Genomic DNA, 21834 nt, shown 5'->3' with positions numbered 1-21834 from the left:
TCTCCTCTCACGAAGAGCTTTTTCGGTCATCGATTGGCAGGAGCCGCAGTCGTCGGTTCGGTGACTGGAACCGAGACACCAGAGACAAATCCGGTGGGGATCGGTAATCGACATCTTAGACCCACAATCTGCACACTTTTTAAACCCAGTTCTGGGTGTCGAAGGTGTCGAAATGACGACATTTTCTTCACAGAAAATAGAAGCGCGCCGTTCTCGATAGCGAAGCGATCGGAAAAACGGAACTGAAGCAACGGGCGCGGCTCGAGCTACTTATACCATCGGTGACGTCGACAGAGTACTGAGTACGTCGAGGGACAATCGACGCCACGACCTCGAGCACAGCGCCTTCTGCCGAGAAAAATGTTTTCCGAAGCAGCGAAGCTGGGGATAACGATCTATCACAAGATGAGGAATACGTGGGAGGACACAATCCATTCGAAATGTTTTTAGTGTCAGTGGTTCCAGCAGTTCGGACATATGTAAACAAGAAATGGTTACAAATAACCAGGTGGAAGTTGATGCGGACAATAAACTCTACAGTGAACGGATTAAACGCAATAAAAGAAGAGCTCCGAGCTGTAAGGTTGATGACGTTCCACAACAGATATGTTCTGGACCTTATCACAGCAATGGGGGGGAGGAGTTTGCGCACAAATTGCGAGTTTGCGCAAACATTGGGAGTTCCTGTTGCACATTCGTACCGACCAATGATGAAAAGAAAGGTACACTGACAGAAGCAGTGACAATTGTCCAAGATGTATGCCAAAATGTAGGAAGAAGCAAAAGGAACCAAAAAAGACCAAAGCTAGATAGCATACCTCTGTTCATGGATGACTTCACGGCTAGAAATAGACAAAAATTGAGAACCGGCTACCCCTCTCTCTGTACTACCAGGTCGGACAAGGTGATCTACAGAATTATGGTAAAGAACAGGCTTTCACTTATCAATTAGTAAGCCACATCTATGCATAAGACAAAGAAGAGGAGCAAAAATAACCAAATCATTCTATACACTAAAAACTAACAACTAATCACAGCATTATATCTTCTGTATAAATTAATTTGGCGTAAAACAGTTACAAAATTTGTTAAGAGGAAACAGAGTCGAGTTCCGGAACAGCAGTACCCGGACGCGAGTGACAACGCGCTGCGCGAGTCGAGCCTTGTATCACAAAGGTTTTTAGGTGACCAATGGACGAATGACGTGTCCAGTGAGGGCCTGCATAAAGTGTGGAGACCATTGCGTGTCCCGGCACCCATGTGCATAAATTGCGGAAAATAGACCGAATGAAAATAAAGGCGCCTAAACAGCCTGAAAAATGTTTGGACATTTTTGGAATTTGTTCCGAATTAAAGGCCGGGAGGTGATCCATGAACACTTTGGAATCGATTTAACTCGACTACAGCTAGGATTCACCTAGAAAAAAGCTCAAGTCCAACCAGGATATCGTATCTATCCTGCAACGGGGGATTCTAAAAGAGGCTTACCAACTGTAAAGAAATGTGTCTGTCCTGAAGAAGGCCAAAAATAATTTATGTGCAGAGATACTAGGGATACTGTTTCATCTGTAGAAATGGCAAAAACATGTCAACACGTGACAATAGACTAGCTTAAATAATTAGTCTTGTATCCGAAAATTGCTCAAAGAGATAGAGCGATGTGTACTTACTTTTCAAACCCCATTTTTGGAAATAATTGTGTGTTTTAGGACAGGAGTGAGAAGAAGATGGGGATGTATCAAATTGATGCTTGCACTTTTGTTGCCCTCTCGTTCTTTTTCCTCTTTTTAACAAATTTTGTAACTGTGTTTTACACTGAATACATTTATACAGAAGATATAATGCTGTGATTAGTTGTTAGTTTTTAGTGTATAGAATGATTTGGTTCTGTTTGCTCTTATTCTTTGTCTTATGCATAGATGTGGCTCACTAATTGATAAGTGAAAGCCTGTTCTTTACCATAATTCTGTAGATCACCTTGTCCAACCTGGTAGCCGGTTCTCAATTTTTGTATATTTCTAGTACTGTGTCTCCCGTTCTGAGATACTGCCGCCCCCCCCCCCCGATAACAAAAATTGTAGAAGACTACCTTTGTAGATATAACTGCCTTCATGGGTGAGAGACGGGCTGAAAGTATAACTAGGGGTACTATTAATGGTAATGTTGGGGTTGTGTGTGGTAAAGATCTGCATTACTCAATGCCGCAAAACGGCTTAGAAATCGATAGGGATGAAGGATGTGAATATATGAGGTGAAAAGGACAAGATAGTGGGAGACACAAGCCGAGAGCAAGAATAAGGGAATGTCCACTATTCCTATAGGAGACAATGAAGTTAGATAATCCAAACGACAACAAACATTACGGAAGAAGATGGGTATGGTGCAACTCAGGAGAATACAAGTACATGATCTGGAATTTTGACGATCATGCAAATTACTACGGATACCTCGGAGGACTGACCAAGATATGGCTAAGACGAATAAAGGTAGTAACTTATAGTGGAGTGGTCGACGGGTCAATCAGAGGGGGGATTGAAGAGAGGGACATCAATAGTGACACCACAACAGAGTAGCTTTAGTCATGAAGCACACACGCGGCCCTGCACCGCATTACACACACACATTGGCGCACACGAAGAAGATACTTACACAGTTCTATAGCTAAAGGACGGATACATATCCATACCGTCAAATTTTTATTATTTTTCTCATTAGCCAAATGCAGTAACGTAGAAACTGCAAGGCAACAAGAGATCCTGAGCAAGCTTGCAGATGCTTAAGGCAAATAATCACATGGGATTACAGGAGTATATATGGAGCCTGGTAGGACCACTTATGACTAACTCATAGGTTATATAGCACAGTAGGATTGTTTAGAAGAACAAGTTACTTCTTACCTGGTAACGTTCTTTCGATGGGATGTTCCTCGGAAATATTCCTTATCTTTGATAGATCATCTCCCAGCTTGCTGGCCTCGGAAAATATTTTCAGTAGAGGGCACTGCGCGTCGACGTCCCTCGAGCAGATGTCCCTCGACGGCCTCTGTATCGGCGCCGACATCATCAAGCGTATAAATAGACTTGCGCAGCGTCCATTGCTCAGTTCTATTTTGACGTGAACAGTTGTTTTACATGAATTGGTTATTGACCTTGAAGGAGTGTAAGCTGCAACCACAAGGGAAGTATTACTGCAGGGATGGATGGGAGGGGCGATAAGGAATACGTCGGAGGAACAGCCCATCGAAAGAACGTTACAAGGTAAGAAGTAACTTGTTCTTCAAAGGGATTGTGTCCTCTGACGTATTCCTTATCTTTGATAGACTCCCATAGAAGTGGTGTGTAATTGGAGGCAGGAGTAAAACGCCATGTTTCCTTTTAGGAATGAACCGAATGTAATACGGCTTTGCCAAACCTAGTCTCTTGACTAGAGGAGGAATCCAGCTTGTAAAATCTTGTGAAACTATGTGTGGACGACCATGTTGCAGCCGAACATATGTCTCGAACCGGAACCCCTCTCTGGAGGGCCGAGGAGGCTGCGATACCCCTGGTTGAATGAGCCCTAAGATTTTGAGGAGACTCTTTCCCTGCTAGTTTGTAACATTCCAGGATGGCCAAAATAATCCATCTGGAAATGGTTTGTTTTGTTATCGGTAGTTATAATTTGTGCCCTGAGAAACCTACGAACAGTTGGTCTGCTTGCCTAATCCTAGCAAGTCTGCTGATGTAAAAGCTTAAAGCCTGCTTTGGGTCCAGCCTATGTAGCCTTTCTTCCTCTTTCCCCGGATGGGGAGGCGGATAGAATGAAGGTAAGGTAATTTTCTGAGTGATGTGGAATTCAGAAACCACCTTCGGGAGGAAATTAGGCTTCACCTGTAGGACAACTTTGTCTTTATGAAAAATTGTATGAGGCGGCTTACAAGATAGAGCTTGTAATTCGCTCACCCTTCTAGCAGATGTTAAAGCCACTAATAAGACAGTTTTAAGGGTGGGAAATGTTAGCGAACAAGAGTGGAGTGGTTCGAAAGGAGTACCCATCAGGAAATTTAAGACTAAATTTAAGACCCATAAAGGAACCTGGAAAGGTTTTGGAGGGTAGACATTAGTTAATCCCTTTAGAAATTGTATTACTAAGGGTAATTTGAAATACAAAGGCTCCTCTGCAGTACGCTTGAAGATCGATAGCGCTGCGAGATAGCCCTTGATAGTGCCAACTTGAAGGCCTGAATTTGCCAAGTAGAGTAGAAAGGATAACACCGTTTGTGTACCACATGAAAAGGGGTCGATATTCTCTTCTCTACACCAGCTGCAAAATTTGTTCCAACGGCAGCGGTATAAAGACTTTGTTGCTGGCCTTCTGGCCGAAAGCAACACTTCCATGACGTCATCAGGGAGGTCCCAATCCTTGTATCTCAACCTTTCAGAAGCCAGACGTGAAGGTTGAGGGTTCTGATGTGTGGATGGAGAACCTGACCTCCCTTCTGTGAGAGAAGATTCTCCTTGAGTGGAAGACGAATTGGAGGGCAGATGGACATGTCCAGAAGGTCCGGGTACCACGTTCTCCTGGCCCAGTCTGGGGCAATTACGATCATGGTCTCCCGGAATCTTCTCAACCTCCTGATCATTTGAGGAGTGACAGGGACTGGTGGAAACGCGTACAGGAGTGGAAACTCCCAGTCCACTACGAACGCGTCCCCTAGAGCTCCTCTCGGGGTAAATTCCCTTGAACAAAACAGATCGCACTTTCTGTTGGTACTGGTGGCAAACAGATCCACTTGAGGGGTTCCACAAAGGGCGAAGATCCCCTGAAGGACTTCCTGAGCTAGTTCCCACTCGTGGGAGACTGTGCCCTGTCTGCTCAGAGCGTCCGCCGTCAAGTTCTTCTCTCCGGCTAGGTGAACTGCCGATAGAGAGATTCCTTCTTGAATTGCCCAAAACCCGAGCTGCATTGCCTCTCTGCACAGTGGCAGTGATCCTACGCCTCCTCTTTTGTTGAGGTAGTGCATGGCCACTGTGTTGTCCGTCATTATCAGGACATTTTTTCCCCTGTACAGATGGGAGAAAAGCTTTCAGCGCTAGTCTGATTGCTCTCAGCTCTAACAGGTTGATTTGTTGTCTGGACTCCGATGGAGACCAACGACCGCTGATGGTCAAGTCGTTGGTATGGGATCCCCACCCGTGAGTGAGGCATCTGTGAATACTGTTATCTCCGGCCATGTTTGCCAAAACAGTTCCCTCTTCAAGATATTTTTCAGGCAGGCCCACCACTTAAGGTCTCGAGCCACCTTGTCCGGAATCTGAAGGAGGTCCGTCATTCTCCCTGAGAATTGGGACCACTGAGTTCTCAGTGCCCACGGAAGAGATCTCATTCTCAGGCGAGCCTCTGGCACATGGAAGATGCAGCATGCCATGAGGCCTAGCAACCTCAAAAAGTCGAAGGCTGGGAGACGAGGGGCATTTTGAAACTTGTTGACCATCTGCAGAATATCTTGAGCCCTCACCTCTGGTTGCGAGGCTTTTCCCAGGGAAGTGTCCAGGATCGCTCCAATGAACTGGAGTCTCTCTGATGGTATCATCTGTGACATATTTAAAAATTGAGGGAGAAGCCCAGTTTGTGAAGGAAGTGGCAGACATAATCTAGCTGGATCTGAGCTTGTTCTGAAGATACAGCTCTGATCAGCCAATCGTCCAGGTAGGGGTAGACTTGGATCCCTTCCCTCCTTAGACTTGCAGCCACTACCGACGTTAGCTTGGTGAAGACCCTTGGGCGGAGGTCAGCCCAAATGGCAGAACTCGAAATTGAAAAGGAGAGCCGCCAATTGCGAACCTCAGGTATTTCCTGCGTTTGAGATGGATTGGCACATGGAAATAAGCATCCTGGAGGTCCAGAGATACCAGCCACCATTGGAGCTGGAGGGCTTGAAGGATCTCAGAGAGAGTTACCATCTTGAACTTGTCCTTCCTGAGGAACTTGTTCAATTCTCGAAAATCCAAGATAGGACTCAGTCCTCCGCCTTTCTTCGGTATGAGAAAGTAGGGGGGAGTACCAGCCCTTGTTCCTCTCCGCTACAGGTACCGGTTCTATGGCATCTTTCTCTAGCAGGTCTACAAATTCCTGGAAGAGGAGCGGATCTGAAACTTTCAGAGAGCTGTTCCCCGGTGGATGACTCTGGGGGATGCGTGGAAAAGGCAGGCAGTAGCCTTGGGCAACTGTCTCCAATGCCCAAGCATCTGACTTAATAGCCTGCCATTCCATTAGATGTTGAGTTAACCTGCCCCCTACTGGTGTTTTGTGAAGAGAGTCCTCAGAGCGGTTTGGAGGCGGCTGATGCAGATGCCAAGGGTAAAGAGGCACCTACTGCGGCTTTTGTTTTTTTACCCCGTCCACTTCGGGTGAATTTTTTGACCCCTTTGAACCGGCTGTCCTCTGCCCTTTCCGAATGCGGAATAGAAGCGAAAGGACTTACCTCTCCAAGAGGTTCCTGAGGAGCGATATAGTGTCTGACGGATTGCAGCTCCTAGGGATTTTGCTGCTGCCTTTGATGTTTGAAGCTTTTCTAAACTGTCATCCACCTTCTTACCAAACAAAGAAGAGCCGTCAAAGGGCATATTCAAGAGTCTGCTTTGCACATCTGGAGCAAAACCAGACTTTCGCAACCAAGCAAATCTCCGGGTTGTTGTACTTGCCGCCATGGCCCTGCTGATGCTGTCAGCAGAATCGATACCAGTTTGAAGGGATTCGCACATAGCGTCTTTACTATCCTTTATGATGTTTAGGAACGCTTCCCTTTCTTCACCCTCCGGGAGGCAGTCAGCCGCTGATGAAGCACACTCCCAAAGTGTGTGGCTGAACCTTGCGAGCGTACAAGTAGAATTGATGGATTTCAACGCCATGCTACATGCGGAAAATACTTTCTTGGCCATATCATCCCTATCCTGTGGAACAGTAGGGTAAGCCGATTTACTATCTGCTGAAGTAGCTGCCTGAACAACCGGAGTTGGGTGTTTGGATAAATATTCAGGGTTAGCAGAAGACACCCTATATTTAACTGATAATTTTTTGTTAACCGCCGGTATTACCTCAAGTGTTTCCCAGTTTGCCAATATTCTCCTTTGTAATGCCGCATGAAATGGCACCACAGGATCCTCCTGTGGACCTTTGACCAAGATGTCTGTGGTCGTCTTGCTGAAAAGCAGGTGAGGGTGTGGCCCACCCCATAAACTCTATTATCCTTGCCATCAAGGTTCTATAAGGGGTTTCAGCATGTTCCCCTGGGTCTGGTGTGGCAAATTCCACTTCTAGGGAAGTGTCCAACCAACTTGCTTCCTGTAGGGATTCATGGAGGTCTTTCAACCTACCTTCCTCAGAGGTAAATTCCTCTGGTGCAGGAGTTGCAGATCCCTGCAACTCAAAAGGTCTTTCCTGATCCGAAACCTCCCCTTCTTCATAAATAGAAGACGACTCTGGAGTGATCAGGTCTTGAAAATTGTATAAATCCCATTTCCAGAGCAGAAGGAGCCAAATTCGTCATGATTGGCTGAGAAAACGTCGACATTGTCGACGCGGACGTTAAAGGCTTCAAAGTCATCGAAAAAGGCGTCGAGAAAGGTGGTAGAGGCCTCGAACTCGAGAGTATCGGGATTCTACTCGAGGTTGTCGACGACATTCTCGTGCTCGAGGCTCTGGGTATGGCCACTGGCTGTGAGGTGGCTGTGGGTTTATCCTTTCTCGGCATCGAAGACGGCATCGACTCGACTGACCTGTGCGTCTAAGAACCCTTCGATAACGACGATGCCGATCTATGTGTCGAAGGGATCTTCGACGACTGCGTCGAAGACGCAAGTTTGCCTTTACTCGACGGTTTGTGATGCTCTCGAGTGGCTTCTTTCGCCGGGTGCTGCGACTCGCGGCTTTTCGATTTTTCGGGTCTTTCCCCCAGGGTATCACCCCCAGCAGTCTTCGAGGGGGTCAAAGTCGCTTTCTCGAAGACGCTTAGCATCTTTTTCCCGAATTCCTCCCACTCAGCCTGAGAGCTATGTTTTGTGGGGCAGGAGACCATTTTTGGGGAAACGGAAGACGAAGACGAGGAAGGGGATCTTCGATGTCTCTTTTGAATGCTTAGATCTTAAAGAGTGATGGGAACTGCTTCGAGACCTAGAACGAGAATGTCTTTTGTAATGGCGAGGAGACGAAAGTCTTGACTCCGCCGAGGAAACTTTCTAAGAAGTTTTAACTGCCTTACCTCTCTCGAGCTTCCCCTTACGCTCCTTCAAGGCTTTCGCCGCCATAGACATGCAGTCCTCGCACTCCGAACAATGGTGCTCGATTCCCAGGCACCATAAACAGATCCTGTGAGGATCCGTCAACGACATTTTCTTTCTACAGTCTCGACATTTTTTGAAGCCGGACCGTGGAGTCGTCGGTTCGGGTGAAGAAGCCATCGAGTACGAGTCGGTATTCACGAGGAATGATATATTTGACTGAAGAACTGAGCAACGATATTCCGAGTGTCATGATCTCTGCTTCCAAAAGATCAGGACTTGCCCGACTCCCTTGGAAGCTGACCCATAACCCCGGTTCCGAGTGCCAGCCAGTCCCAATTGGGACCTTTTGGACCCTGTCCTGGCGCCAGTGGCACCAGGCTCATAAAGATGCCCAGTCCCAGCGCTGGAAGCGCCGGGCTCATAATGCTTGGGTGGACTTACCTGCAGCAGACCATGCTGCTTACTTACCTGCCAGTTGAACCCCTGATCCTCTTCTGTTTGGGACTACTTTTCCTGTTGGGTGGGGCAGGAGCCACTCCCTAGGTTCAGAATACTGGAACTCTTCTGGAAAGCAGGAACTCTTTTCATACCTAGGCGTGGCTGTGGAAGGAGACACCTAAGCACTACAGGAGGCTATTTAAACCACACCCGATGGATGAATCTTGCTTTGTGTTATTCTGCATTCTCTGCAGCAGAACGCTCATCGTGTCTTCTGCTTCTGATCCTGGGCCTAAGGGAACAAAGGCTTACCATCCTGGAATCCAGTCTTCAGCAGCACCTGTAAAGACAAAGAAAGAACAGGTTAGCACTACGGTCTTCAGTGGCAGCGCATCTCTTACCTGGTCCATCGGCTGTCACCAACGCCTCGCGCTGCATTCCGGCATCTGAAAGACAAAGGCTTACCTACTCTTCGCATGCTCCGGAGGTCTTCGCACTGCATTCCGGCATCTGAAAGACAAAAGCTTACCAGCTCTTCGCACGCTCCGGAGGCCTTCGGCGCTGCATCCCGCATCTGAAAGGCAAAAGAAGGTGCGTTTAAAGACATTGGGCAACTTTATTACTCACGTGCCATTACTCCTTCCCACGCCGAATCCAGTGGGTATTCCAGCACCCTTCAGCTTCTCTAAAGCTCCGAACTTGTACCTGCAAGATAAAAGGGACAGTTAGTGCGCATCGTGAAGCAGGCTACAAGCGCTTACTTACGTGCTTCCAGGCGCTTCTATTCCTCACGCGGGTTCGATCCTCAACTCTCATCAGCCCACCATCCGCCATCGCCGGAACCCTGCAAAACAAGAGATATCATTACAAAAGACTTTTAAGACATTTGAAGTGCCCAGAACTTACCGTTCGTGTAGTTAACGACGGACAGCAGTCCTCTGAGGTCAAGAGGCCTGCACCCTTATCCAGTGAAGAAACTGGTTACGGCACCCTGCCCCGAGGCAGATGGAGAGCTCGGCGTTCACTTACCTAAGGTGAGGGAGTTAACCTTTGGGGTTCTACAGGAGAAGAGAAAGGGAAGAGGAGAGAGGCACCCAATAACCCCAGTTCATTAATCCCATATTTTCTATCTGCAGACATCTTACTCTTCGAGTCAGACATACAGTGCACAGAGGTCCAGCCCAAAGAGCCAACCGTGTGTTACACATCACCTTTGAAGATACGGCATTCACCCAGTCAAGACCGGCGCCTCTGCGGGAATCAGGTGAGCGTTACACCGAGGCCCCACGAAGCGCAGAAAAACGGAACTGAGCAACGGACGCTGCGCAAGTCTATTTATAGGCATTATGACGTCGGCACCGATACAGAGGCTGTCGAGGGACATCAGCTCGAGGGACGTCGACGCGCAGCGCCCTTTACTGAAAAAAAAATTCCGAGGCCAGCAAGCTGGGAGATCAATTAAAGATAAGGAATACGTCGGAGGACACAATCCCTTCGAAATAAAATAACATCAATACAAAAAGTAGATGCCTATGGAGTTTGTCAGACTCCAAAAACAAAACCAAACATCTCACACTCCAGGATTAAAATAAAAAACTCCTGAAGTCCAGTAAAAGAGCTGGGGGTCTCCAAGATTGAAGGGAATTGGCACAGAAATGAGAATTCCCCCTAACAATGTCTTTTATTAACATTTATGTTACTGTTTGGGGAGCTTTCCTAAAGTCGTACTGATAGTAAGACTTTAGTAAGCTGTACCAGTGGTTTGTAGATCCCCAAAGTCTTAGTATCAGTCTGTACTAACTCAGGACCTTGGTAGAGTGGCAGAGCAGTCAGGCTTATCCTAAGATGAAGATGTGAGCTGTAGGTAAGTACACTGATCCCAGTTAGACATGCACATCAAAGAAGCACTTACACTTTTAACTTATATAAAATGATTTATTAGATTTACACTAGAATCACTTTAAATGCCTCATACATTTACACTAGAACACTTCGGAATACCTTAGAGAATGCTTGATAGGACACTTTCACTTGTGTGTTTGTTCGAAGGTTACATTTGTTGCAACGTTAGTAAGGGAAAAAGACAATGCATTACTTACCGTAAAAGCATTTCTGATGGTTGTATCTGCTTAGATTCACATGCTGTGCATAGGTCCGACATCCAGTGGTCACTGCGGAGTATTGCATTTTGTTTTTCGTAGTCGACAAAGGGGACGTCGACAAGGCGTGTCTAACACTATCCCTATAGTGACGTGCATTGTACCCACAATCCCTCACGCGTCGAGGTCCTTTAAGAGTTGCCTTGTGCATGGGTTCGAAAGGAGGGCCCATGAGTCTAGAAAGTACCACATTTAAGTCCCATCCGGGAGCTGGGTTAGCTATCGGAGGGTGTATTCTCTTTACCCCCTCCATGAAGGCCTTGATAACTGGTATCTTCCACCACGACACTAAGTTGGGAAGTGGTGTATGCAGAAAGTGCCGCTAGGTGGACTTTAATGGAATTGAACACTAGACCTGAATCCAGTAAATGGGTCAAGTACAGAACAATGTTAGTGGGATATGATATGATATGATAGTTTATTTATATAGCGCCTATACACAATGTGTTTCAAAGCGCTTCAAGGCAAGGGAGGGAACAAGGGAAAAAAAAAAAGTCAAAAGTCAACCGGGTTGATGCTCTTACCTCTACACCAGATGACAAATCTTTTCCACTTGCTAGAATAGCAGTGGCGAGTATTAGGTTTTCTGGCTTCCCTGAGGATGTCCATACATCTCTGCGGGCGTTGTAAATGTCCAAATTCTATGATCTCAGGAGCCAGGCTGCTAAGTTCATGGTCTGAGGGCATGGATGCAGTGTCCTGCCCTTGTCCTGTGACAGCATGTTGTACGGGCAGGGAAGTTTCACTGGGGGGGATAGGGACATCTCCATCAAGTGAGCGAACCATGGCTGCCGGGCCCACATTGGGGCCACTAGTATCATTGTAACCTGCTCCTGGTGCATCTTGTGCACCACTTTGTTGAGAAGGGGAGTCGGGGGAAAGGCGTAAACACATTTCCCTGACCATTGAATCGCCAGACCGTTCCCCTTGGACTGGTTCTGGGGGTACCTGGAGGCGTAACTTTGGCATTGTGAGTTCTCCATAGTTGCGAACAGGTCTATTTCCGGGAATCCCCATTGCGTGAAGACGTCTAAGAGGATGTCTTCGTGCAATTGCCATTCGTACTGTTCGGGCAGGGGGAAGTCTCTGCTGAGTTTGTCTGCTAGCAGATTGAGTTACCCTGGTACATGTTGTGATAGTAGGAACATGTTGTGTTTGAGAGCCCACTTCCATATATTCTGGGACAGTTTGGACAGTCCTGGAGAGTGAGTGCTCCCTTGTTTGTTGAGGTAGTACATGGCTGTGGTGCTGTCTGTGAGGACCATCACTGTCTTTCCTTGTAGGTGTTCCTGAAAGGCTTTCAGTGCTTTGAACACCGCTAGTAGTTCCAGCAGGTTTATATGCTTGGATGCTAAGCTCGGAGTCCACGCTCCGTGAGCAGTCTGATGGGATAGGTGAGCCCCCCATCCTGTGAGGGATGCGTCTGTGGTTAGAGTGGCTTCCACTGCGGGTGTGGCAAAAGTTTTCCCTAATAACAGGTTTTCTTTTGTCCACCACCGTAGCGAGAGAACCAAGGCCTGCGAGACCACCACTAGATCGTCCCATTGTCCGCTGGCCTGACACCACTGGCTGTAGAGCCACTCTTGCATTGGGCGCATGCGATACCAAATAAATACATGACGCCATCATCCCTAGCAAGCGCATTGCTTTGCGTACCGTCACCTCTCGATTTGCCACATAATGGGGGATCTGAAACGGCATGTTTTGGACCCTCTCGTTGGTGGGGAAGATGAGACCGTCCTTTGTTCGAATTAGAGCCCCTAGGAATTGTTTGATTTGGCTGGGGTCTAAGCTGGACTTCTTTTTGTTGATGGAGAAGCCCAGTTGGGACAAAAGGTCTACTCTACGGTCTTTTGGGTATTGGAGAAGCATGTTTGGTAAGAATCCCCTGTTATGAGCCAGTCGTCGAGGTAAGGGTATACCGGGATGGATAACCTGCGCAGGTGGGCCGCTGCCACTGCCAGTACTTTCGTGAATACCCTTGGTGCAGATGCCATCCCGAAGGGTAGTACTCTGAACTGGTAGTGTTTGTTCTCTATCTTGAACCTGAGGTATTTTCTGTGCGCTGGCAACATTAAAATATGAAAGTATGCATCTTTCATGTCTAGTGTTGTCATGTAATCCCCTTGTGATAACAGTGGGATTACTTCCTGCAAGGTCACCATACGAAACTTTTGGGGTTTGACAAACTTGTTCGCTGGGCGCAGATCTAATACAGGGCGCATGGTTAAGTCCTTTTTGGGTACAAGGAAGTACACTGAATAAATACCTTCTGTTACCTGAGATAGGGGGACAGCCTTTATAGCTTCTTTTTTCAGTAGCTCTTCTACTTCTTGAAGAAGAATAGTGAGGTGTTCAGGTGTCATGCGTCGGTTCCGTGGGGGTCTGTACTTCGGGGAACCGTTGAATTCGATGCAGTATCCGTGGGCTATGGTGGATAATACCCGGCGGTCTGACGATATTCCCTCCCATGCTGATAGGAACGATGTTAGCCGGCCCCCGACCGGTGATGCATGGGAGGGGACCCGAATCTTCGGGTCATTTGTTGGTATTGGGCGTGGAACCTTTGGGGCTGGAGCCGCAACCTCTTCCTTTGCCACGGCGTTGGCCTCTTTGACTGAACTGGGTGTTGTTACCCTGGTTAGAGGGCCAGTTGGTAGCAGAGTAAAATTGCTGTTGGTTTTGGTGCGTCCTCTGCTTCGCTGCGCAGCCTGCTCCACTGTGCATCTGCGTAGCTAGCTAGTAGGGAATTGTTATTTGCAATCCTAGTTGCAGAGGTTGTGATTCTCTTCCCAAGTGCATAGAGCTTCTTGCCCTGTTTGTCAGGTGGTGCCTCACTAGTGGATAGTGGTACCCCCGCTCTTTTTCTTGTATTAGTAACTACGAGGGAGTCCGGAATAGAATGTCCTCTGATGTACAAAGGGTCAGAGGACGAAGGGCTGAAGAGCTTTTCTATCCGAGGGTTGACCCCTCTGACTAAGGCAGGATTGGAAAGGGAAGGAGTTATTCTTCTCTTTATAGAAGCCAGGAGCGGAATAGACTGACTAACAGGGGCTTTTTCTTTAATAACTTTCTCTACAAAGTCTATGTCAGGAAGAGTTTCCCCTGTGTCTATTTCAAAATGCGCTGCTGCCTTGCGCAATAGTGCATTAAGTGAAGGTTGGTCATCTATGGGAGAGGTGTTTCCAATAGGTGAATCCTTGGGAGGAGAAGGGTGAAAGACATCAGGGTCTGAGTGCACTGATGGGGATTGCCAAGGCTGCACTGATGGTGATTGCCAGGGCTGCGAGGAAGCTGTATCTTCTTCGAAAGCTCCTGCACTAGTGTAAGGATCTTCTTCAAACCCCTCTTCCTCATGTTCTTCCTCTCCACCCAAACACTCCTCATCTTCCTGGAGGTATTGGTCCTCTTCAGTGAGGTCATATACGTCTGTAGAATGGGGAAACAGCCTAGGAATCTTGACCCTAGGGTCATCCTGGGGCCATTCTCTTGGTCTTTTGTGTGTGGGTGGGTTTTGGCTTCCCAAAAACCTTTCCATTTTCTCCATACAAGAATGGAGTCTTTCAAGGGTCTCATGGGGGACCCCTGAATAGTCTAGAGGGGGGAAATCAGTGTTTTCACCTTCAAAATGCTTAGAACGCTCCCACAACGTCGAAGAAAGGTTTCCGTCGCCCTCTGAAAAGCCCTCCGGTAGTTCAGAAGTGCCCTTAGTGAAGGGGGCAGTTCCTGGCTACTCTTGTGCTTTTTCGGTGTTTCTATAGCTTTTTGTGCGATATTCGACGTTTGTTTCGTCGTCCGCTTACGTTTGTCTTCGGAAACAATTCTCGCCAGGCTCTCGACAACGAGATTGTCAGTAGAGGGCTCTGGTGTCGACGTTGCCTGCGTTACGCGTTGTTCCTTGAAGGCCGCTCTATGGAGCGTTACGTCGGATGATTGTGAGGTAGCGCCCGTGTTTGATGAAAGCCCAATCGCTGGTCGCGGCTGCGTTTGCGGGTGGGGCTTGAGACCCTTACGGTCTGAGGTAGACGCCGGAGTGCCCTGCGTCCCCTTCGGCGCTGATGGATCCTTCGTCTTCGACGAAGAAGAGCCGTGAGTTGTGTGCTTAGGCCTATGGGGTCTATGTGCGTCCTTGTCGCCGGGGTGTTCATCCCCATAAGCAGGGCGTGAGCCGAGCCCGTCGGGGCCGGGGACGGACGTCGAGGAGCGCGAGCGCTCCTTCTGGGGGTTAATGACTTCCGAAACGGACGTCGAGTTATCACCCTCCTCGTCACTTTCTGTAACAGCGGCGGCGAGTGAGGAAATTCACTTCGACAAGCAACGATTACAGAGCTTGTGTTTATCCTTCCAAGTGTATTTGCCCCTACAGCATGGGCAAAACTTAAAAGGTGTCCTCTCCATAGCTGAGGCAATAATGACTGGTGATAACCCCAAGGGAAAGATAGGGGAGAAAGAAAGACATTCTCAAAGAGAAGATAAAAGTTCGAACCCCCACTCTCCCTACTGTATGTTGGCCGGCGAGGCCAAGCCACGTGTTCGGCAGCGCCGAATGATCTCCTCCGTCTCTTCCCCTCCGTCGAAAACTTGCTCGGCGGAGAAACAGCTTCACAGCTAACGTCGAGGGGAGGGATCTTTAACAATATAATAAGTATAATTAAGGACCGAGGTCCGTAGTAAGTATTTGCAATGTCTCTCTAGGAGCTCCGCGTAAGGCGACCAGAAGCTGGGCGGAAAAAAACAATCTGAGGGACCTCGACGCGTGAGGGATTGTGGGTGCAACGCGCGTCACTATAGGGATAGTGTTAGACACGCCTTGTCGACATCCCCTTTTTCGACTACGAAAAACAAAATGCAATACTCCGCAGTGACCACTGGATGTCGGACCTATGCACAGCATGTGATTCTAAGCAGATTAACAATATCGTACTATCAGTAATTACGTGCACATGTGGTTTTTAGTAGATTCACGGTAAGACATTTACTCTGCAAACACATATCAGAAGTAACTTAAAGGAAGAAAAAGGGTTACAGTAACCCTATTATGGTTCAAGGTTCTAGAGAAGGTTTCTTCTCACAAATTCTTTTGAGTCCAAAAACACAACCCTAGCTAAAGGCAATTCGTAGAGGGCCTAGGAAGCAAAATACAAAGAGTTACTGTGGATTTCTTCCAGTCTGTAGTCTTTTAGAAGCAGCAAGTTAATAACTAATGTTGGAGACCCAAAATAGGATTCGATGGGACACAAGCAGAGGCTTGAGGGGGTGGCCCTGGACACCTCCACGTGCATGCCAATGCTCTGGAGTGACTTTCTGGAATCAGGTAAGCAATACCTTCTTCCCCATCGTACCTTTGGCTGGAAGAAAATGTTCCTGCTGGATGCTGTGTGATGATGCAGCTCTGGACCAGACCTCCGGATTCCTTTGGTCTGATGACTGAAGGCAGGAGGAGGGACAGGATCTTTCAGCAGCAGTCTCAAGGGAGGACCTGGGGCACGACTTTCAACAGCTTCTTGGTTCACTCTGTGGTTTTGGCACCTTTTCTGCAGCACCAACAAAGGAAGTGGATCGCCCAGTCAATATTCTTTGCTTCCTTCAGTCCCAAACTCTGATGAGGGGTTCTGGGCGATTTGGTCTCTGGAGTGTCCTTGAGGGCTCAAAGATTTGGACAGATTTGGCCTTTCCACGATGATGCACTCGAAATGGGCAGCAGTTCTCCCGTTATTGGTGTTCTGTAGCTCTGGACTCCTAGTACCTCGGCAGATGGCTAAATTCAAAGTTCGTCTTGGCACTGGTTCTTGCCACTAGCCAAAGGGGAGAAGTTGTCCTCTTCGGAGCTCCTCTGTTGCACAGAAAACAGAGTCAGCACAGCAGTGGTCGCTTCAGTGTTGCAAAGGGTCTGCAGGTGTCTCTGGTCGTCTTCTTCGGTAATTTCAGTTTCCAGTGGAACCTCAACTTTTATACAGTTGCAGCACCCACTCCTCTGCAAACTCTCTCAGCAATTTACAGAAAAGTGCGGGTGGCTGTCCAATCAGGAGAGCCAGACCCCCAGTGGGAGCTGGTTCCATTCAGGCACTCAGGCAGACAAAGGGCAGGGGAGTAAAAAACTCCTTCCCCACTTCCTAGGCTCCTATGTATCTGGGCAGGCAGGAAGGTCCACCCAACGGTTCCTGCCAAAGCAAAACACTCCCAGGCCTATCCCTCCCAGGACGGTAGAAGAACAGCTGACAAAGAACAACCACGCTAGTAATGGCGTAAAAAGAAGCGATCCACCAAGTTAACATTGGGTGACCCTATTGTGCACTACCAGGGTTGTCTAGGTGAGTATAAAACTCACAGGAGCAGAGAAGGGGGATACTAAGTATCCCCTTGGCACCCCCACATAAGGTGCAGTGTGCCAATATCTCAGACTATACATTTTAAGAAATGCAGTTACTCTAGGATATAGAAAATAATCTCGAAGGAGACCCCAAAGAGTTCCCAGCAACACTGCCCGTAAGGAGATGTGTGCTGCAACAGTAAAATACAGATGCCTTAAGAGATTTAGAGGAATGTAGACTGCCTAGGATGGTAAAACTCAAAGAACAGAGTTCCCAAAGACATAGCCCATAAGAATGAATGAGTGGAAAAAGCCTCCACTCACTCAGGATTAAATAAAAAGTTCCTTAAGACCAGCAAAACGTGCTGGGGGTCTCACTAGGTGAGGGGTTGAAGCATAAACATGATAAATCTCCCCAACATTGGGAAGGCAATGGTTCTCCCCTTAAGCACAGTCTCTGCGGCCCACAGGAGTCTTGCCCCAGGTGGGCCAGGCTATTTGGTATCGGGGCCGAGGAGTATTGTACTGATCCCACCTGTCAGTCATGTCCCCCCGTTCCCCTTAGTGGATGCACGCCCTCACATCCACCCCTACTTCTAGGCTTCGTGGGTAGCCGCCCCAGTCACTGCAGCAGGTCATTCTGGGGAGGGGACGGGTCGCGGGGTGAGGGGAGACTCCTCTCCTTGCTGTTGCAGTCTGCCCCGCTGTTGTGCCCAGTGAAGTTGATCCCTGACACTGCAGAGGCCTCTCACAGCGTCCTCACCACCCGAGTGCTCTCCTGTGGGCTCTGTCCAAGTGGCCTCTTTGCCAGAGGGAAGGTCTTCGATGGTGAGCCACGCCGCCCGGAACACACACACACACACACACACACACTTACTTCGCAGGTGCCAAACCCTATGCCCCTGTGGTGCAAAGTCGCTCCTCTGCCCCAGCTGCTGCCCCTGTGGGTCTTCGCATGCCGCTCATGGACAATTTGCGGCCCCGGGTCCTACTGCTCTCTGGCCCAACTCGGAGCACGCCTGTCGGATGTGGACTCCCATCTCCTCTTCCCGCTGCCACAGGGTGCAGCATTGGCATGACTGAATTAGCACCCAGACTCTCCGACGCCACACTGCCCGGGTCTCCGGGGCACATTAAATTGTGTACTGCGGGTCTCTGTTTCCACTGGGCTGGCTCTTTGGGCAGTGAGATGTAGGTGGGGTGGAGGCTGGCTCCCTAACCGGAGGACTTGATGCGTTCCCGCACGTGGGCTGCTTTGAATTGTCCGTCAAGATGTATAAGGTGGCCGACTGCTCCACGCTCGGTCTGCTGATTCTCTGGGACCGGAACTCTCCCGGTAACATCACATGGCTTATACTAACATTCCAGGGCTCTGGGGCGCTGGGGATGCCTACAGAACGTAAAGGGTGCAGAGAGCAACAGCCGGCACGTCTATCAGGTGTCGGCTGCCATCTTGAATCCCATTCTAAAACATTAAGTGCAAACGGACTGAAAATGACACTCGTCAGTTATTTTACATGTAAGGTAAATTAAGGTATTATTCAGAATAAACAACTACCTTTTGAGTGAGGGCTGGGTTTTTGTTTTGAATATGTAATACAAACTGAATAAGGTGGTACTTGCATGCATAAAGATATAAACTAACTTTATTCTTCGGGGTGAAGGGGCGGGGTTCTGGTTTATTCGGTTGTCAGTCTATAAGGTGCATTTCAATTTTATTTAGTGTCCCAGTTGGAGTGCGGTATGTGAGATCAGAATGAGGTTACTAGTGTCAAAAAATAACTAAAATAGAGGAAATCATGCTGGGTGTGGGTGTTACATGTTCCCTGAATAAGGTCCCACTCAATTGAAAGTAGATCATGTGGATATCTTGGCGGTAAAGTCAGCAGCATGGTGAAACCAAACAAAATCTATGTAGCCGTCATCAGCATGTAACACTAACATTTCCGGATGCCAAAATTCACCAAGGGAAGAAAAAAGGGTACTTTTGGAATGCCCGTGCCTGGTTAGCTGTGGGGCTACCAAGGAAGCAAATTTTTAAAATAATGTCAAGTCTGCAGTGAGTGTCATTAAGCCTCATGGAAGAGAAAGATCAGGACATCGGAAAAGCAGCATAAATACAAGGGTACTCCCAAAGTTCATCAAAAAGATCCAAAAATGGATTGCAGATAAAACAAAAGAAGCACAATAACACAAATAGCTAAATCACCATGCATGATGGTCAACAAGCTCACACACTTTAGCATAAAAGAATTGGACAAAAACGCTAAAGGCACAGACTACAATGTGATGTTTAACTAAGACAGTCGCCAGCAGGTGGTCTTGTATTCACATTTAAAAAATTCCTATTGTAATAGAAACATACTGTGAGTTCCAAGAGTGATGTCTGCTGAAGCAGTACAGTTTCTGGATACACACCTTTCCTCTTTTCCTATCTTTTACAGTTATTTCTGTCATCACTTTCAATAACAGAACTAAACAGTAACTGCAAACGGGAATAATTTATAGTATACATACGACAAACTAAATAGAGACGCATGGTAATAGAAGGAAGGAGAAAAGAAAAAAAAAAAGCACACACTTTACTTAGACATGACCGAGCCTGCTAATAAAATCTACCTACCCCTGTCCTTCTTGAAATCCAGCGCATCCTGTTTGTCCGTGACAATCTCCTTCATATTAACCACACTGCAGTGGATCAGCTGTCGCAGGATTTTGATCTCTCGGATGGCTGTGATAGGGAAACCTTCCTTCTCGTTGTCCAGGCGCACCTTCTTTAATGCAACCAATTCACCTATGATTACAGAAATGATAGTAAGCTACAGAATCTGCAACTTCAAGGGGAAGCACTGACACAGCTGGCCACAATGGACAAAAAATCTCCAAAACATTTATCACAGCACAAATATTTGAAGGAATAACAGTTATTCACCATAGTGACCACCTCACTCCTAGTCCATACTCCCCTTTCCTCCATACTTGTGGGACATTCCGTCCTTCGGGACGGACCGGAGCACTTGTCAAAAAGCATCAAACATTTTATTTTTGTCCTTTTATTTGTACACAGGGTACCGCATGTGGCCGTAACCCCGCCCTCCTTCACTCCGCACATCGCCCTTTTCTATCGCCAAGTCTGCGACCATTTAAGCAATAATAGAGGATACTTCTTAGAGGAGATGACAGGTGGGCGTATGGAGGAAAGGGGACTAGGAGCAAGGTAGTCACTACAGTGAGTAACTTTATTATACTCCTACGTCCCGTCCCCTTTCCTCCATACTTGTGGGAGATTCCCAAGCACACACCATAGGTAGTACAGGTGGATGGGAAAACCCTTTTACAGGAATAAGTTCTTAAGAACAGCCTGGCTTAATTGGGAATCAGCCTTGGAGCTCAGGTAAAGCCAATGGGGAGGCCCACGAAACCGCTTTGGCGATGGACCCCCAAGGGACTTACTTTGGCAGGAACAGTCGTCAGTTTGCCATAGACTAGATGTGCATGGATACTCTTCGGTGGATGAAGGCCTTGAATGCTTTAGGCTACTAAAAAAGCATGAGGCAATCCAGCGGGGAATAGTTGCTTTGGAAACTGGTTTCCCCTTCATGTCTCTGAATGTGACAGGAAAGGAGACAGATTGGTTCAAATGAAAATCGGCAACCACCTTAGGCAGGAAGAAGGGATGAGAGCGAAGCACAACCTCATCCCCAAGGAAAGTGAGGAAAGGATGCTTCACGGAAAGAGCTTTAAGATCACTTACTCACCTTGCCAATGTTATTGCGTTCAGAAGACAACCTTCCAAGAAAGGTACTTAAGATCGATAGTGGCCATGGGTCCAAATGGCTTATAGCAGAATGCACCCGGCGGGAAAAGATGGGAGACCCGCGTAATGCCTTTGATGACTGGATTAGTCAATGAAAAGGAACAGTTGTCCGTGGACAGATAGGCCGCAATAGCGGATAAGTACGATCAGCATAACAGAAAATGGATGCCAGAAATGGCCACATGAGACACAAAAGGTAGAACAGTGCCAACCAAAGCTTGCCTGGGATTGAGCTGTTTAGCTAAACACCAATGGCAAAAACTGATCATTTGCTCCTGTACTAAGCTCTCAGAGGGCTTCCTGGCCGCTTCGATAATGCGCATATTGTCCTCTGACAGATCAAACTGTTAACGATCTGAATTCACGCCCTAGACCCCCAAATTGAACGATTGTGGGGAGGGGTGCCACGTCTGGCGAATGCTTTGGTGAAGCAGGTCGGGAGGTACTGACAGATGCTGTAGCTCCGAAGACCAGAATCTGACTGGCCACCAAGGAGCCTTGAACAGGAGACTGCAGTTCAATGTGCTCCTGAGCTTACAGAGCGACTGATGGATAAGAGGCAATGAAGAGAAAGCATAAGCTTACATGTTGTCGCACGGGATCTCAAGGGCGTCTCCCAGGGAGGATGCTCTAAACCCCTCCCTGGACAAAAAGAGGCAGTTTCTTGTTTAAAGAAGTTGTCAAGAGGTCCACCTCTGAAGTGTACCATTGATGGAAAATGTTGGAGAGGACATTGCTGTTCATCTCCCACTCGTAACAGATGCCAACTGGTGACTGGGTGCATCTGCGGCCACATTGAGGTGACCCAGGATGTGTACAGCCTGGAGCCAAACAATGGCAAGATCTACA

The 21834-nt window shown here is 47.8% G+C and overlaps 1 protein-coding gene across 2 annotated transcripts in view; it reads right to left on the bottom strand.

Annotated features, from left to right (window-relative positions):
- The window catches only part of CDK12 (cyclin dependent kinase 12), a 629271-nt gene that overhangs the window by 213644 nt on the left and 393793 nt on the right, over positions 1 to 21834 (bottom strand). For both annotated transcript variants that reach the window (XM_069634721.1, XM_069634722.1), the window contains exon 5: positions 19792 to 19962. In XM_069634721.1, coding sequence (XP_069490822.1) covers positions 19792 to 19962 — 171 coding nt within the window. The remainder of the gene's footprint in view (positions 1 to 19791; positions 19963 to 21834) is intronic.

This window comes from Ambystoma mexicanum, chromosome 13 (genome assembly GCF_040938575.1).
Source record: "Ambystoma mexicanum isolate Mex_15411 chromosome 13, UKY_AmexF1_1, whole genome shotgun sequence".
Taxonomy (NCBI): Eukaryota; Metazoa; Chordata; class Amphibia; order Caudata; family Ambystomatidae; genus Ambystoma; species Ambystoma mexicanum.
This window is presented reverse-complemented; position numbering and strand designations above follow the sequence as displayed.